Genomic DNA, 19418 nt, shown 5'->3' with positions numbered 1-19418 from the left:
TTCACCTTTTGTCATTCTGCCAATCCTAGGAATGATTGTTGTTGTATAGGGAGCTGTTGTGAATCGTTAACAATGAAGCAAGCAGATGAAGGAATCCTGTTTTAGTGAGCCCACGTGTGGTATACCTGCTCCGTGACGATCATTTGTTGAACCACCATGGTTGATATTTACTCCAAAAGGTGAGATATGATGCTTTGTGCAACAATGAAATCTCTTGTCACTGTAAATGAGGCCACATCTGCTTCTATTCATCCAATTGCATCGTTTGGTTTAGACATCATTTGAACGCGGCGATTCTCAAAATGTTTACGTTTGACGAAAACTCAGTGAAATATAGAGAACCCGTGTATTTGATAGATTACTGATGCCTGTAACACGTGCAATAGGTCCTTACAACAGTCGAGAGTTTCAGAGACTATTTTAAGATTTTTTGGAAACACATTCTGTTTTCTTCAAATTATATCATATCATTGTCCTGTAAGTCATAGCATTAAATGCTAGAATGAGTAATTAGTCGGTTCATTTTTTTTATTACGAAAAACATGTTTGAAAAATTATGTTATTCAGCGTAAAATTACTACTATGTCTTTTTTTGTTTTTGAGCGGTATAGATAAGAATTCTGAATAAAACAAAACTTGAATCTTTTATTGCATTATTAATCTTTTAGATATATGTTCAGAAAAAATGTTTCATGTTGTCATAGTTTGATTGAACGTGAGAGTCGTAAGTTTTATCATTTCAAAGTGTGCTTTCACTAGCCGTATCTCCTTGAACATTGCACGTGAATTGATGTTGGTACACCACTGCGTACAGAACTAGCAATAATCCCGCAACGATCAGAAGACTGATAATACCAGCAATTAAATATGTAGAATTACTTTCATATATATTTCCCCTTTCTTTCTCACACATATTGTCCAAATGGAGGATGCTGGTAGATTTCGGTGCATCCTCTGTTGTAGCCTCTGTCATGATATAAAGAAAACTTTACACAATGGAAAATTACAGTGTGCAGGGTGTTTAGATATAAACTTTACTCGTTGTCTGAACAAATGAAAACTAATGTGATGGCTGTTTTAATTAAAGTTCGGTGTATACCTGCAAATATATATCTAAAACATTACCGTTATAAATTGTACTTGAAGCAGATGCAGGTACGGTTGATATTTCACTGCTGTGCGATGATGAATAATCATCTATAAAAAAGACAATCTATTTTCTTTAAATCCTTTACAAGACATTTAATTAAAGGTGTTTCTTATATAATAGAGTTTTTATATTATAAGGGAATGTGAATAGAAAATGAACACATTGAAGCTGGACTGAAAATGACTATACAATAAACCTGCACATCCACTTGAAGGATCACAGAACGCTTCATCACAAGGACAGAAGAACTGACATCTATTTCCATAGTTTGGGTAACGACAAGAGAACTCACAATAGTCGCCATATTTTCCAGGCGGACATTCTGTAAAATTGAATATGAGGTAATCTGAAACAGGATAGAGCCTTTCTTCAGCAAGAAAAAAGCTAAATGTTAGTAATTGTTCCTCACCTGATGGAGTTCTGCACCCGTAAACGTGGTGACAGTTTTCACTACTGCACATGCATTTAGGTAGACAATTCGAGCCAAAATATGGTTTTGGACAAGGTGTAGTACAGTTCACACCATAAAAGCCTTCCGTGCAACTTACAGAAATAATGCTTATTTATGAAAATAATCAGAAGAGGTAATAACATTGCAATTTACTTCTATCGTTTGTTTTGATAATGTATACACGTAGTGTTACGTACAAATAAAACGAAATGTAATAACTTTACCACTACATTTGTAATGTATGTATGTTGCTATTCTTATTGTCAGGAAATATTAAATAACACATTGGTAAATTGATGTGAATGTACTGGTGACTAGTTTACATAATACTCTTACAAAATAAATGATGAATTATTGTTTTTGTATTAAAAACCATGTTGTACTACGCAATATTTTGGAGAATGAATGAAAAAGACTTACCTTTCACATAATTTGGAGGCAGACGACCTGATACAAGGAGACAAAAACCACAAAAAGAGACGTGAAAATAAATTTAAATTCATTGATATCATATAGTAGTGATTTTATCCATTGAAATACGTTGATGTTGTTCTGTCTTAACAAATCTCTTTCCTTTGTATACAGCGTTAATAATATGATTACAGTGTGACCGTTGGGGCGAGCGCAGCATATCTGAATACATTTTCAAAAAATTTATATTGAAAACAAGGAAAACTGATCTGGTTCACTGTCAATACCTAGGATTACTGTCTTGCTCTTCTCGCCAATGAAGGAACCAGTTTAGCGGGAAATGCAACGAGCGTGTTGTGACGTAGCCTGGTAGTTGTGACGTGACTGTTTACATTTCTTTAGACAATATTTTAAAAAGAAAGGGGGAAGAATATGATTTTCATCCTTTCCTTTCAAATAAGAAAGGTTTGTAAGACTTCAAATATTTTTTTTAATTATCATTTTACGAATCGAACCATCCGCCATTTTGTACGAGGGACTTCTGGGATTGAAGTCAAAAAAAATTCTTGTTAGAGGTTGAGATTTAGGTCGGATTATTTCCCGAGCTCTAGTCATTAGAGCTCGCAGTACGAGCCAGCACTCGTCGCTGGCTCGCTGCGCTCGCTATGATAGCTACAATGATATTTTAGTGATATACCATATACATACTTCCTGAATTATCAAGGGTCTTCTCTAGGGTCAATTGAATATTTCTGCATCAATCTTTACCGCTGTTTGACAGTTCCAAAACCTGTCCTGGGTCCTCTCTATCCTGACGAGGTAAACGTAGCAATCCGTAGTCAAAAGAAGCGAGTAAATAACCACACAAAAATTAATGTGAAACACGGCAGACATCTTTTGAGCTAACACTAGGTTGTATTTACATATTAGATCATTTAAAGAACCATTAATTTTAAGAAATGCTCACCTTAAACGAGATTATTGAAACCAGTGTAACATCAGGTTCCCATTATTTTCAGAAAGATTATTCAGTTTACAAAATGGTCGCTCTCAGTCAATTAATCAGCGTTATTCCTTCTCAGTAGTGACGTATGAATGCTGCATTCATGAAATATGAAAATAACGAACATTGATCAATCGCATAACTCCTACATGTATAAAGGTGAAGATAACGAACAGTGATCAATCTCATAACTCCTATAAGGGTGACGATAACGAACAGTGATCAATCTCATAACTCCTATAAAGGTGACGATAACGAACAGTGATCAATCTCATAACTCCTATAAGCAATACAAAATAGATAGTTAGGCAAACACATTATAACGATCTACTTCGTCAGTACAACCTTACATTGGGTCAAATGCTGTCTGACGTGTTTCATACCGATTGTTAAACCGTTTTTGGCACACTGATTTCGACTGCGGATAACTCCGTTTACCTGATCAGGATATAGGGCTCACGGCAGGTGTGACCGGTCAACAGGGGATGTTTACTCCTCCTAGGCACCTGATCCCACCTCTGGTGTGTCCAGGGGTCCGTGTTTGCCCAACTATCTATTTTGTATTGCTTATAGGAGTTATGAGATTGATCACTGTTCGTTATTTTCACCTTGCATTCATACCAATTTTTTTAATATTCGAAATATCTGACGATTAATTTAAAGATTTTTAATTGTCAATCAACAGATTTTCCTTAATATTATCATAAAGTTAAAAGTGAACATATTTCAGGCAACCCTTTTTGTCCTGGTTCTAGACATTTTAAGTTTTTGTTCGTTACAAATAAATGCTGTCCCTAAACGGTCTCGTATACGTTCTAAACAACAAAGCAACGTTCTATTTTTACCTTTTAATGAAGATAGTAGTCACGGGGGCTAATGTTAAATGCGATATGCTTTTTGCCATGAATTGTTTGCAAATTGAAAAATATACGGTTATCCTCATTTCTAAGTTTTAGAACTACGTCTATGACTGTATTAGGCTTATTCTGTAAGTAATAACAGATTAGAAGAAAAATATAAATGATAAACTGAAAGACTGCAACCATGCCTAGTACCATGGTACTGTAGATTAGAACACATATTCTGAGGTGTTCACACTACACGTAGTGGCTGTAGGTTAAATACATTAAAATTGTACAGTTTTAATGAATTTGAGGTTTATCACATGTATATACTTATTGAAATTTGCTATTTTAATTTGGAGGTTCTGTAGCATTGTATTTTTATAATATATAATGGTGGGTATGAATTCAAAGAATTAAGACCATATTTGTATTTACAACCACTAATTATATTTAAACAAATACCATATGACAATTTGAAAAGAATTAATTTGCACACTATGTTCGATTTATACTGCTTATAATTTGCCGCACTGGTATATAACTGTTATAATATATAACAAACATACTACTTATTTCAATTTCTATGGTTACTAGTTGATTACATTTGGAAATTGAAACTGATAAGATACTCTGTTCTTTGAAATAATAACACTGACAAAATAAAAACCATATAATGGCTACACATTTTATATGACAATTTATGATAGATTGCCTTGAATGAGTTGTATACCAAATGTGTGAGAGCTGTTTGAAATGGAACTATTAGTCATTATAGGTATATGATTAAAGCTGTGTACGTTATCATCATTATTGTGAATTTCAATTTCAACAACAAAATTACTGCTTGACATTGCTAACTTCCACATCCTTTTACACGATGACAAAGCTCCTTTTCACATTCACATTGTAACTGACAGCTGACCCCGTAACCTGTATACCGACAAGTTAATTTACAGTCAGACCCGGTGTATCCAGAACGACATGCTAGAAAGTGGGATCATGTTACATATTTGTGTATGTTTTACACGATCAACAGTTACTTGGTAAATATCATGTAATGTACCTTTAAGAGTTTTAGTCAATAACTATACGGGAAAAGACGTTTCTGTAGTGCTTGGTGAAATCGTTGGTGACTCATTTGAAATATATGGAAATTCATAGTTAAAAGAATGAAATTGATATCTGTTCGTTATCTTCACCTTTCATCTGGAAAGTAAAGGAGTTTGACGTCCCCTGTATTTATTTCTGGATTATATGTAACGGTCATTGCATACCCTTACATCCAGTAACAAAACTACAGTTCCATTGCTCTCAGGTACTGCACACTTGACATTGATTTCCGTAGTTAGGATAATGACATGCCATCTGGTAGTTGTCACCTTCGAAACCCACATCCCATTCTAAACATAAAAATAGTTAATAATATATAATAAGAATATAACTTTTATTCATGGCCTGAAATAAATATATAATTCTAAAGTGAAACTAGTTGCCAGTGATATTACATTGCATTAGTTATAACGATGGTATAAAATCCAGGCCCCCAGCGTTGGTTTGACTTTCACAAGGTGTTATACTTAACTGTGCATTTCTTCAGTGTCGTATTCCATAACTTTCACTCCGTATGATTGCCAACATCTAGGAAACGAGCACAATAAAATAAATAACATTACAAGAGAGAGAGGGCGAGAGAGAGAGAGAGAGAGAGAGAGAGAGAGAGAGAGAGAGAGAGAGAGAGAGAGAGAGAGAGAGTGCATCCTATTAAGAAACATACAGTCGAATGAGAACATATATCACGCTTCATATTATTAGGTAACCTGCTATTAACAAAATCAACTTAAGTGGTAACTGGTTCAGCCTAGATACATATTGGTATTGTACAAAGAAAATACAACGCGTGTATAATATTGCATCAAGTCATTAAGGAAGTTGAAGCGGAGTTTTTATACGCCCGTCATTAGACGGGACGCATTATGTTACAGCTCTGTTCGTGCGTCTGCCAGGCTGGCTGGCTGTCCGTCCGTCATTCCGTCCCAAGTCATATTTTCCGGACTTTTTTCCATAACGGATTCATGTACAACTTTGAAATTTGTTCACAATATCTCCCTCAATAATTGTAAGAATGGAGTTGTATTTCAGCTGGATTAGTTCATCCTTGACCCACTTTAGGGCGTTAAGTAGGTCAAACAGTTTTCCGATCTTTTTGTCGTCACACCGATATTGCCCTAAAATATACACAGAAGCTTCTTTTGAGAGAAGTGCAAGTTCAGTTTGCATTTCAGCTGGATTGTTTTGTCCGTGAGTGACCTACATAAGGACTAAAAGTAGGTCAAACAGTTTTGCGGGTTTTCCCCATTAGGATACAGATATTACCCTGAAATAGTCAAAGACTTCCTCTCAAAGGAAGACAAGTTTAGTATGCATTTCAGGTAGATTGGTCCATTCTTGACCTACTTCTTGACGAAACATAGGTCAAACATTCTTCCGGGCCCCCCCTTTTTTTTTATTAGGGATACAGATATAGCCCTGATACTTTGTCAAAAGCTTCCTCTCATAGGAATACAAGTTCAGTTAACATTTTAGCTGGATTGATAAATCCTTGAAATACTTTTGGACTAAAAATAAGTCAGACAGTTTTCCGGGCTTTTATTTCATTATGGATACATATATTGCCCTGATATTCAGTCAGAGGCTTCCTCTCGGAGGACGGCAAGTGGAGGTAGCATTTCAGCTGGATTGGTGCACTATGATTTACAGTACTTTGTGGGTTACAAAAGGTCAAACAGTTTTCCGGATTTTTTTTGTATGGTCACAAGTATTGGTATTCTCTGAAATTTAGTCACAACCTCCTTTTCGGAGAAATAATTAATCAATTTACATTTAAACAATTTCAACTTAATTGGTGCACCATGACGTACTTCAGAGGTAAAAGTAGATGAAATGATTTCCTGGACTTTTTATCATCATAGATAGATATTGTTCCGACATTTTGTTTCAGCCTCACTATCAGAGAAATACATAATCAGTTCACATCAGTTCACATCTTAGATGGATTGGTGCACCACGACCGACTTTAAGGCTTGGTTGGCATATGATCAACATTTCTTTTTATTATTTGAAGTACTTTTCACACGGTTATAAATTTTCCTCATTCTTCAAAATTCAAGTGTTCACCTGTTTGTTAATCTTTATTAAACGTGATCAAAATATCATTAAAACACATGTACACTTGGTGTCCATGCATGGGTATATTGTTTCCGTCCAAATGAATGATAAGAGGAAGATGAATCATTAAGGATTTCTTATATGCAAAATATTCAGAAGAGGTTCTGAATTGTCTCCTTTTATTTGTATGTTCAGTGTCATATTCCTTCAGGAAAGATTGCACAAAATGTGAAGATTGAATTGAAATCATTTTATTAATATTCATTCATTGGTTGATGAAATGTACAGAGAGTTTTAACTCGTACAATAAGTATAGGAAATATACAGAAGGAATAAATTTACTGTCAGCAGTAGCTTTCATATAGATATATGGAAGAGAATATGTTAACATTGAAGTTTTAATCACATTTAGAGTCTGATTTGTAGTCATGTTTAAAGTTTGATAAGGCTTCAATATTGTCATCTTAACACAGATCTATAGAATTAGATTTAGAGTCTGATTTGACTTCTTTTATGAGCAAATATCTATATAGTCAGATTTAGAATATGGTTTGACGTCAATGGTTTAATCAGACACACAATTGTAATAAAAGTACACGGTGTGGGTTATTTTTTCGTTTACGTACGTTGATAATTTTTCACTGTCATTGGGACATTGCCACCTGTAGGTGAAGTTCCACACATTTAGACATATGCTTAGCGCTCAGTGTTGTAGCAGTTAATGTTCTTTAACATACCAGAGCCTGTTGTGACACGGGATCGGTGTTGGGGGTCATATCCAAACGACCTGTGATTGCCTTCGTTTGACGAAGGAGCAGTCAGTGTCTATATTTAAATCATAGGTTGGACACTGTCATGACAGGATCGGGGCTCAAACTATGAATATATTAGACATTCATCATTAGTAGTGAACATTGAATATAATAGTCAATAATCAAAGTGTGGTGAACTCTAAATATAATGGAAACTGAAATACAGTGAGCACTTAATATAATACTCATCAGAATTTATTGAACACTGAATGTAATAGATCAGAGTGAAATGAGCACTGAATTCAACACTTAATCATTAAAATGTAGTTAAAACTCAAATGTTTTGTCCACCATCAAGATTTATTGCTGGTTCTTCAACTGGGACACAAAACTGCACATATATCTCTCAGACATCTGGTCCCACCTTTGGTATGTACTAGAGTCCATGTTTGACCAAATTTGTATTCCCTGTGGAAGTTTGATCACTATTAATTATCTTCGCCTTTCATCCCAGCAAACTCAAAATAAAATATGCAACAGAGCCCTCCACATCTACTTCATACTTGGATATTTTATTGAAAATGGATATCAACGGCAAAATATCAATTCAACTTTATAACAAACGGTATGATATCAGCTTACCAATCGTTAACTTCCCATATAGATGTAGTAATATTCCATTAAAATCTGCACATAGTGTTTATGCCCTTTGTCTGATTTGATACGCAAGAGCTTGTTCTGTGTATGGTCATTTTTTTTAAAAACAAAAACAACCCAGGCTACCGATAAACAAATTGATGGTGCAGGGGTTTCAATATTTTCGTTTAAAGTTTGCATTTTGCAAAATTCATTACCGTTATGAAAGTGTAATTTAACATTACATACCGCCATTATAAGAAATGCTATTGAGGTAGTTGTTTACACACGGATTTGACTATGGATTATTTTGTTTACTCGATCAAAATTATGACTGTTTTGACTGGTCAACAGATGATGGTTACTCCTCCTAGGCACCTGATCCCACGTTTGGTATGTCCAGGTGTACGTGGTTGCCCTACTGTGAATTTGTATTCCTAATAAGAGTCACTATTCGTTCTTTTCACCTTTTTCATTTTGTGAATCATAGGAATGATAGTTGTTTATATGGCGCTATTGTGAATTGTTAACAATGACGCAACCAGATGAAGTGATGATGTGCTGATTATCTGACGTGTGGTAGACCTGCTCTATGACGATCATTTTTGAACCATGGTGTTGATATCTGCTCCAAAGGTGATAAATGGTGTTTGTGCTACATTGCAATCTCTTGAAACTGTAAATCATGAGACGCCTGCTTCTATTAACCAAATTCCATCGTTGCGTTGGTCATCATTCAGACGCGACAAATTTTATAAAGCGTTTACGTATAACGACAACACTATGGAATATACAACATTTGATAGACTACTGGTGTCTGCAACACGTGCAACACGAAATTACAACGATCGATATTTATATAGACTGTTTTAAGATTTTATGAAAACACGTTCCATTGTCCTCGAATTCTATATAATGTTTGTCAAGTAAATAATAGCATTAGATGTTAGAACGAGCAATTAGAACATTCATTCTTGACCAAAAACATCTTTGAAAAATTATTTGATGAGATTCAGCGTAAATTTAGTAGTATGCGGTTTTTTTTTTTAATCGGCAGTGATAGGAATTGTGAATACTACAAAACTTGAGTATTTTATTGCATTGTTATTGTTTTAGATACATGTTCATATAAGATAAACAATTCGGTCATATTTCGATTGAATTTTGGGGTCGTTAGTTTTATTATTTTAAAGTATGCCTTTACTCGCTGTATCTCCCTGAACTATACACGTGACTTTATGAAAATACGTCATTGCGTACACGATCAGCAACATTCTCACAGCGATCAGAAGACTGATAATACCAGCAATTAAATATGTAGAATTGCTTTCATTTACGTCTGCACTCTTTTCATCGCACATTTTGTCCAAATGGAGGATGTTTGTAGGTTTTGGTGCAGTCTCTGTTGCAGCTTCTGTTATGATATAAAGAAAATTTTACACAATTGAAAATCAAAATGTGCAGGAGGTTAAGATATAAACATGTTATTTGTACACATGAAAAACTAATGTGATTACTATTTTAATTAAAGTTCAGTGTATTCTTGCAAGAACGACTAAACATTACCGCTATAAATTGTACTTGAAGCAGATGCAGGTGCAGTTGATATTTCGGTGTTGTGCAATGATGAATACTATTCCACAAACAAAAGAAACTCTAGTTCTTTTATTCATTCACAAGACATTTAATGAAACGTGTTTCTTACATAATAGAAGTCCTATGTTAAAGCGGAATTAGAACGGAAAATGAACACATTGAAGCTGGATTGAGGATCAGTATACAATAAACCTGCACATCTACTAGAAGGATCACAGAACACTTCATCACAATGACAAACCAACTGACATTCATTTCCATGGTTTGGATAAAGACAAAGGAACTCAAAATGTTTGCCATACTTTCCAGTCGAGCAATCTGTAAAATTGGATATGAGGTAAGAAGAAGGTACACACAGGGTCAAATTTGGCTCATTTTTAGAAGTTGGTAACTTGATGCCACGGTACCTTATAGGGCATTACTTTATATATATCAATCATATTCATGTATCATATATATTTTTGTAACACATATACAGTATATGATATTGTACATACTATATATATAGATATGATTTGTTTTTGTCGAGAACTATTATCACTGTTGTATCAGAAACAATTTTATATGAATGCGGTTCATGAAAGATGCAAGGTGAAGATAACGAACAGTGATCAATCTCATAACTCCTATAAGCAATACAAAATAGATAGTTGGGCAAACACGGACCCCTGGACACACCAGAGGTGGGATCAGGTGCCTAGCAGGAGTAAGCATCCCCTGTTGACCGTTCACACCCGCCGTGAGCCTTATATCCTCATCAGATAAACATAGCTATCCGCAGTCAAAATCAGTGTGTCAAGAACGGCCTAACAATCGGTATGAAACACGTCAGACAGCATTTGACCCAATGCGAGGTTGCATTGACGAACTAGATCGTTATAACGACCATAGAATTTGCGAAATGCTGACTTCAATCGAGACTGTTGAAACCCCTGTACCATCAACTTGTTTGTCAGTAGCTTACCTCGATTTAAAAATTGACTATACGCAGAACAAGCTCTTGAATGTCGAATCAGTTGAGATATATAAACAGCTGAAATCATCCCGTTTGTCATACAGTTGAGTTGTCAGTTTGCCGTTAATGTCTACTTTCAATAAAGTATCTAAGTATGAAGCAGAAGTGGACGTGATATTGTGATATGAGATTGTGTTTTTCACCATCATCCCAGAAACACTTAATGAAATTGAAAATCCGAATTACAATGATCCCATAAATTGATAAAAAGAGACCAATAAACCTTAACAGCCATCTGGGTATCATAGCCTATCCAGAATGTCACACGTGTGCAATTAAGTTTAAACTTGGAGTTCTTTGTGCAGATGTTGATGATCTTTCAAAATGTGCGCACAGTTTCTATTCATTTATAAAAGAACGAAAAATGAAAGTTTGAAACATATAAATTATTCCGACAACCCCAGCCGCCAAAAGACCCCTGACTTGAATTTCAGTTTTAGGAGAGGGTATTATGGACTACATAACCATGCATTTCATTTATCTCCCCTGATTGTGAAAGTAGATTGTAAACATATTTTTTTCATATTTATTATGTTGCCATACTAGCCCTGTCCAAGGGCACGTATGTAATCTTGGTATCAAATGTGGGTGATGCGAAAATATTCCGGAATATCAGATTTTATAATTCCACTATGCGCTAAGATAAGACAATTGATGAAAAAGTCTTATTGATAGATCGAAATATTTGTTTTAAAATACGCAAATAGCGTCTTGTATGTGCACATATAAAAAAAATGACAAATGTAAGTACAAATTGAAATATTTGTGTAAAAAAATGGGAATTTAGGTCTGGAGTTTGTTATTTCAGTACATGCATGTGACGTTTGGCGCAATTTCAAAAATAAAAAAAAGAAAGGGTTTGTCCGGTGGATGGGTAAATGTGTGTCTTTATCTACTTTATTTTTCTTCATTTTACGAGACTAACTTTCTATGTTAAGCATATTTGATATTGCGACAATGAATATTACAATGTACCTTCACGTATCCCGCCATGATCCATGAACGGTATGTAAAAATACTTCAAAGTTATATTGATTATGAACTTGCTGTTATGTGTTAACTTGGATTCTAATATATGCGGACGCGTATAATTTCTGTGTGCTTCATTCCATTGGTATCCACTACAGCATACTATCCCGTCACGGCTGAAATATTTAAAGACATTTATCAAAATACTGTATCCACTTGCATTGTTTCCAACATTTGACGAAGAAAGATGTTAAAAACTGCATCCACCGTTAGTCAAGAATTAATCAAGCATTGTTAGTTTTAAACAAGATAATGTTTGTCTAAGACATTGCATTATATATCAAATAAGACACATGTTTACGACAGAGCAAATGGTAATAAATAACTGATATCTACTAACATTTTATTTGATATTTATTAACATGGATATACAATACTAGATGTACATGTATCATACGTAAATAACTAAAAATACGGTACGTAGTAGAGTTACTGCCACGAAAAAAATGGTATGGTAATCAGGTTATAATGAACTGTTACGTCATGGTAGTTGTTTCATTTTTATCAATCCAGATTCGGATATGCAAAAAAGACTCTCCTTTTAGAATATCAAAAACATATTTCGGAACTGTTTTTATTATACGTTGGGAAATGAATTAAATTTGCATTATTTCACTACATGAATTAATGTATCACGACTAGAAGGAACCCGGTGGAATTTGTCGCCTGGTTGAATTCCGCGTTTAAATTCGAATTCTCTTTTTACACATTGCAAATACGTTGTGAAGATTTCAAATGTTTAAATGTGGAGTTAAAGCCTACAAGAAGATACGAAATATATGAATGAATATTTAACATTAGATTACAGTACATTTAGGATTGCAAATTTCAATATCTACATCACCAGTTTGAATTACAATTTTAATACATGTATCTTGTTATTGTTACTGTCAGCAAAACTTGAACGAACAACTTGGAAAATTGGTTTTACCGGTAACTATTTTACGTACTAATCTTTGAGAAATGGGTGATTCACAACTGCTTTTATCAATGACATGTTCTATATTGTGTGATGAAAGATTAATGTAAACAAAAACTTATCCGCCACATTATTGGGAGGCAGAGGACGTGATATAAGGAAACAAAAACCAGAAAATGAGACATGAAATCAAATTAGAATCCATTGGAATCATGTACTAGTGATGGTATCAATTCAAATGTGTTGATGCTCTTTCGACCTTGAAATCATAATTCCTATAATGTTAACTATTATGATTATCATTAATGGGATAGCTAAAATAACATTCTCGAAGAAATTAATTTTGTAATACCAATTACAGTACATTCTTAAAAACACACATTTAATTGTGTGTAAGGTCTTTGATTTTCCTACATCAATCATTTCATTCCAGCTATAGGTTCTGACATACAGTATATGAGAACATTAAGATATTACTAGCTTCTTATTGAAAATGGAATGAATGAATTAGGAATTACATTTATTTCAATGAATTGTTCTTAAAGAACAAAAGAATATTTCATAAATCTTCCCCAAGTAGGGCTTTTAGAGTTTCCCAGAAGTCGTCATATGCACATGACTCCTGGGGATATTCCGTCACACACTCGTCTCGGACCAGGTCAACAAGATAATTTGGAAGTGCACTGTTGTACACCTCAGGGAAAAGGACCAAATGAACGAATTTCAAATTTTCTCTACCTTCTATTGCTTCCATTCTTGCCATATTCAATTCATAGTCTCGCCATTTTGATTTGAGATAGCGTTTTGATGTTAAACAGATCACTCGTTTGCTGTCCTGAATAGCATCCACAATGGCTTGACCCTTTGCTACTCCCAAGGGCTCATCTCGGTCTCTGATGTAAATTTTTCTATTAGAATTATTTTCCACTCGAGGTATAAAGTCCGTTAGCTCACTTCTTGAATACGAAAGCATTGCATCATATTCATAAGAAATTGAAGATGAAGAAAAATCATTGGAATATCTCCCAACTTGTCTCAAACGTTGCTTTGCTTTGAAAATTAGGTAACGAATTTTCCATTTATTTTTCTGTAGAATTATTCCAACTGCTGTACTGAAAATAAAAGCTAAAACGACAGATGTCGCGATGTATATACTAATATATGATTTGCAAATTCCTTTCAAAGACAGCAATGAATGCTCTGAATTCCTAAAATCAAACTCTTCAGAACTTGTCGAGGAGCATTCATAGTCTATAAAATGTGCAAAGTTTCTTCTATTACGCGTGATCCACGACAGGAAGTCTACATTATCACAGTAACATAGAAGCTTGTTTCCCGATAGATCTACAGTAAGGTTTGATGTTAGAAATAAAGTTTCCAATGAGCGTCGGTATCTCTCCTCAATAGTGGTGAGTCTGTTTTTTGCGAGGTTTATATACTTCATGTTTTTCAAATGGTCGATGTTCACCCGCCATTCCGATAACAGGTTATTTCTCAGATTCAATTTCTGCAACTTCCGCATATTCTCAAACATTAGAGTAGATAATGAAGCAATGTTATCATGTGATAAATCAAGATTTTCTATAGATGTGAGATTTTCAAATGCTTTCCCTTCTTTATCTTTCGATAAACTTTCACCAATATTATTTTCTGATATATTAAGTACTTTCAAACCAGTAGCATACTTAAAAAAATGTGGAGAGATGTAAGAACAGAGACTGTTGGACAAGTCAATAATTTGAATTCCCTCTATGTCGTGCACGGGTCCATTCCACGAGTAGAAAAAATTGTTCTGTCCATAGACCTCACGCAAATTAGAGCCATTTATTCCAAATTCGGGAATGTTCTCATAAAATCGACTTACATTCCCATAAAATATTTCTAGGGATTTAGGCAAATGCATTGTATATAGGGGTTTTCGTTGATACTTTGAATCAGAAGCTTTATTCCACGTCCTCTGTATTGCATAAAGGGCCTTGATCGTGACCTTTCTTTGCTCTTTAATTGGATTTCCAAGAGCATAGTCACTTTGGTCAGTTTTCTCCTCGCAGTCTTCAAATATGGATGAAGGATATGGAGGAGGTCGTAACTGAACGCTTATATTTAAAACACGAAGATTTTCAAGAAAAAAGTAGTCAATAATGTATCTCCCTTGGCTCAGTTTATTTTCTCCTAGTGACAAATTTCTAAGTGTTTTAGTAAACTTTCTCATCACACCTGGTTCGAATTGCTCGAGTCTGTTCTTTTCAATGTGTATCTCGGTAAGATTGGTATTCTCTATGTTGATCAGATGATGTCTGAGGATTTTAGAGCCTGTTCCAGTCAAACACATGATACCATTGATATGTAAAATATCAATAGATGTCTGGTTAAGGTTATGTGTGATATTTGGAAGTGAAGCAAATCCGAGTCTTTTGTTGTGGGAAACATCAAGATATTGAAGCAAAGGTAAAACTCCAAATGCACCTTTTTCAATGTCGATAATATTGCATGCTGAAACATCTACATATTTTAACTTAGGCATGTTTTTAAACATGTCTTGAGAAATCCTTGTGAATGAACAATGTCCCGTAATTCCAGACAAATCAAGTTTGGATAAGTTTGTTAAATTGGAAAATCCCTTTCCAAAGGTGATGTTTTCTGTTCCATCAATTTTTAAAACCTCCAATGATTTCAGTTCTCCAAAGACTTTGTCAAGAACTACTGTGTCTGCATGATTATTTCTTTTCAGACTCAGTTCAGTTAGTGAATATAAATCTGCAAACAGTCCATATAAATGGGTTATGTTAATCTTATTTCCCTCCAAATTCAATGATGACAGATTTCGTAATCCACGGAAAGTATTACTGCCTAATGATTTTATTTGATTTCGAGACAGATTTATGTACGACACAGTCTCCGGAAAAGGACCGCTGATGTTTTCAATGTCATTATCGCTCAAATCAATCCAGGACACATTTTTATAAAAATGTGGAACACTTTTGAAATGCGTATTGGAGCAGTCGACTTTCATTTGGTGTTGTATATGTTCACAAGAACAATTCACAGATCCAAACACGCAAATATACCCGTTATTTTCAGCTACAGCGTAACTCATAAGTAAAAAAAATATAGAGCAGGTAATATCTCCAAAACAGCTCCATGTTTTCAAATATTGCTCAAGATGAATAACACACCTCCACTATTTTCGTCAATGTACTGGCAAGGTCAATTCTCTGTTCGACTCAACTTGGTGAAAAACCACGAATTTTCCTCCAACTCAAATGCATTTCAAAGATAATACCCATTTTATGCAATTTGTTGTGACACACATAACAACATAGCAAGAATGTCAACTGCCTGTACTATGCAAACACATAGTGCTGTCGGGGTTATCTTACTAGTGAAAGGAACAGCAATGAATTCCTCTCCACGTGGAATACCCCTAATCCGACTTTAGATCCTGTGAATGTGTGTACTTTAAAAAAATTATCGACCTTATTAAATATTTTGGTTCAGCTGTTGGGATAATCGTTTTTAACCAAAAAGAGACGTAAACGTAAAATATTAAAGCGATAATATAGCAACACTTACATATCGTAAGATAAATGTGTACTGTATGTTTAGTCACAAACTTTGCAATATGCACTGTTGATTGCTTTTTAAAAAAGATATTTTAAATGATGAGACTTTCGACGAATTTTCCCGCCCCTGAGATATACTCCGGTACAATTAATGTACGTACAAGTATTTCAACAATAAATAACTTTTTTGCGGTGCAAAAATACAAGATATATTGTTAAAGCAATACTATGACGTTTAATCCGTTGCAGGCTTTTGTTGCATCTGTCATTATCAGTCGAAAGATAAGTGATATTATGCTCAGTGCACTGTTCGAGAGAATCCGAATGAGCTCTTATATTTGTCGAGGAAGCAAAATTTCACCAGTAAAATGTTCTGTTCGTTAATTATAGTATTTTGAATGTGAAACATCGATATTATGAGCAGTTTTATCGTGTCTAAGCCAATATTTTCTTTTTAATTAAATGACTAGTAAAGTCGCTTTAAATTGCTACAAAATACATATTCCCCCCATGCATTCAACAGCATTTGCTCTTGTATATTGCAGTATGAGTGTTAAAGTATCTTGTGCGTTGTTCTGAAAATAGATTTTAGAAAGGAAAAAAAACATGGGTTTACATACCGGTAGGTTCTCAACTCTTATTTTTTTTCTTTCTCGTAACGAATGTTTTAATTAGGACATTTGGCAAGAAATGAACGGTATAGGATCCAAATAATAACTTTGATACATACTTTGAATAATTAGGTGAAAAGATTAAATATTAAAAGGTCTTTTGAAAACTTTGAAATTCGTCTATCGTTCTCTTAAGGAATTCATAAGAAAGATATTCCTCAAGAATTATCACAGATGACAAAATCGTGTGACAATGATCTAATATCGTGGACTATTCTTATCTCCATAGATGCATTTTATTTGCATTAAATCAAGTAGTGTAATCGCTGGGTAACACTGACTTACATTGGTTGTTATAGGGATTAGAAATACACCGTCGATCATCCATCCGTGTAACATCTCTTGTTGTTCCACTTGAAATCAGATTAAACCTCGAGATAATATATATCATATAACAATGATGCGTGCTGTCTTCGTATTCAACTATACATTAATTTGAGTTCCAAAGCACTTGCCTCAATTTGAAAGGATTTCCCTATTTATCTCTATCAAAACTATGATCCTCATTTACAATATGTCCACATCCCTTGGTATGAACTTAAGTTTACTTCCTAGTCTTCTGTGACAGATTAACCTCAAATTGTTGAATACAAAAAGTTTTGCAAAAACATAGAAAATTTAGGGTTAAATGTAAAAGAACTCCACCATAAAGATACAACGTTTAAAAGATGAATTAGAAATAACTTTCAATGCGTTTCACAGCTGTATGGACGGAATTAGTAAATGTGAGGTATAGGCCTCACTGTGGATGTAACTGATCTCATGAATCCTGTAAAGAATACAAAATTAAGAAAAGGAAAAACACGAAAAATACCTATCGTATATTGAGAAGTCCATGTTTTCCTTTCTCTTAATCTTATATTCTTTACAGGATTCATGAGATGCATCACATCTGAATTTGTTAAACGCAAATCATCGCCAAATTTGGACTCTAAAATCCCGTATTTGCAAACATAACGCTTTTTTATCATTACAGAAAAAATACAAAAATGTGTGCACAATGCTTCCGATGAAGAAATTATAATTAATATGAACCATTAAACTAAACCTTGGTGTAATGAGATATATCAACGGTGTTGTGTCTTTGAACATTTTTCACTCATATGTCGAGTCCTTATATCCCAATAAACTCGAAAAAATGTAAACATCGTATTCCTCCTAGGCACCCGATTCCACTTCTGATATGTCCAACAGCCCGTGTTTGCCCAACTCTTCATTTTGTGTTTTATAGGAGTTATGGGATTGATCACTGTGCCTTATCTCTAGTTTTTCATATAGAAGCTTTAAATGAATTCTTCCTCGTACGAATATAATAATACGTCAGTTAATAAAGGAGCACAACTCGTATCCATGGGAATTCCAATAGCCTGCTGGAAGACCTGCTCACCATCGAATATACGGATATATTGTTAATGAGGAACTCCAATACCTTTTTGATATTAACTTCAAGACCAACTGAACATACTTTAGCTGCATTTGTGTTTGTCATATTAGCGTTTCCAAATATGGCATGTAAAATGAAAACACGACAATGAACAGCAGGATGATTCTGTGTTTGAAGATTCTTTCATCAAGTGATATCTTTGTGATAAAAACGTACTCACCTATGGAGGACATTCATGAAATGTATAGGAGGCCACACTTAGCATCCAATTCATAAATCATAAGGTGCAGAGGAAATTGCTGAATGTCATTGATACATAAATATTGGTGGTAAAACATACTGTAAAGAAGGTAGTAAGCAACTAAGCATGTTGATATACTTGCACTCTCCAAATCAACAATATATCCTTGTGATACCTGGGGCAGTACCTCATGTTTCTTGTAACTCAGCACATAAAACAGCACTGGAATATACAGGACACCTCTATATATTAATGACGTGGAACAGCCGATCAGATCAGCCTTATGATTAACTAATCTATGTATCTCACTAAGGTTTCCTATATCATCAACAGCTACTATATCCGCTATGATGACAGCAAAGACATTATAATTTGCTAATACCAGCTATCAGTGGACAGAATGGTGTCTGGGCACCTGCTCCCACTTCTGATATATCCAGAGGTCTGTGTTTATCATTCTCTTAATTTCGTATTCTTTATAAGATTTATGAAATTAATCATTGTTAGTTATCTTCATGCGTTCATTATCTAACATTTTAAAATGAAAGGTGCATGCTTATGGATATAAATATAATGACATCAATTCC

The 19418-nt window shown here is 34.4% G+C and overlaps 2 protein-coding genes across 3 annotated transcripts; both read right to left on the bottom strand.

The window, feature by feature from the left end:
• Positions 1 to 635: 635 nt before the first annotated feature.
• LOC130052469 (cell death abnormality protein 1-like) lies at positions 636 to 1733 on the bottom strand. Of its 2 annotated transcripts, XM_056157553.1 has the most exons (4): positions 1560 to 1733; positions 1347 to 1472; positions 1126 to 1197; positions 636 to 966 (listed from the first exon to the last, which is right to left on the bottom strand). In XM_056157553.1, exons 1-4 carry the CDS (start codon positions 1609 to 1611, stop codon positions 740 to 742), a joined length of 477 nt encoding a protein of 158 aa, XP_056013528.1. In that variant the 5' UTR covers positions 1612 to 1733; the 3' UTR covers positions 636 to 739. The 2 variants fall into 2 exon arrangements, with proteins under 2 accessions (XP_056013528.1, XP_056013527.1); XM_056157552.1 differs by having other exon boundaries at positions 642 to 966; positions 1347 to 1733.
• An 11798-nt stretch (positions 1734 to 13531) lies between these two features.
• On the bottom strand, positions 13532 to 16069 carry LOC125676635 (toll-like receptor 4). Its single transcript, XM_056160806.1, has one exon. The coding sequence runs from the start codon at positions 16067 to 16069 to the stop codon at positions 13532 to 13534; it is 2538 nt and encodes an 845-aa protein (XP_056016781.1).
• Positions 16070 to 19418: the final 3349 nt, after the last annotated feature.

Source organism: Ostrea edulis, chromosome 3 (assembly GCF_947568905.1).
Source record: "Ostrea edulis chromosome 3, xbOstEdul1.1, whole genome shotgun sequence".
Taxonomy (NCBI): Eukaryota; Metazoa; Mollusca; class Bivalvia; order Ostreida; family Ostreidae; genus Ostrea; species Ostrea edulis.
This window is presented reverse-complemented; position numbering and strand designations above follow the sequence as displayed.

Bases quoted from the DNA above. Each gene is read 5' to 3' on its own strand.
- LOC130052469 (XM_056157552.1), bottom strand. From the start codon at position 1,611: ATGTGCAGTAGTGAAAACTGTCACCACGTTTACGGGTGCAGAACTCCA. The intron at 1,198-1,346 runs GTTTATTGTATA...TCTTTTTTATAG, and splicing joins TCCTTCAAGTGGATGTGCAG to ATGATTATTCATCATCGCAC. The intron at 967-1,125 runs GTAATGTTTTAG...ATATCATGACAG, and splicing joins TTCAAGTACAATTTATAACG to AGGCTACAACAGAGGATGCA.
- LOC125676635 (XM_056160806.1), bottom strand. From the start codon at position 16,069: ATGAGTTACGCTGTAGCTGAAAATAACGGGTATATTTGCGTGTTTGGA.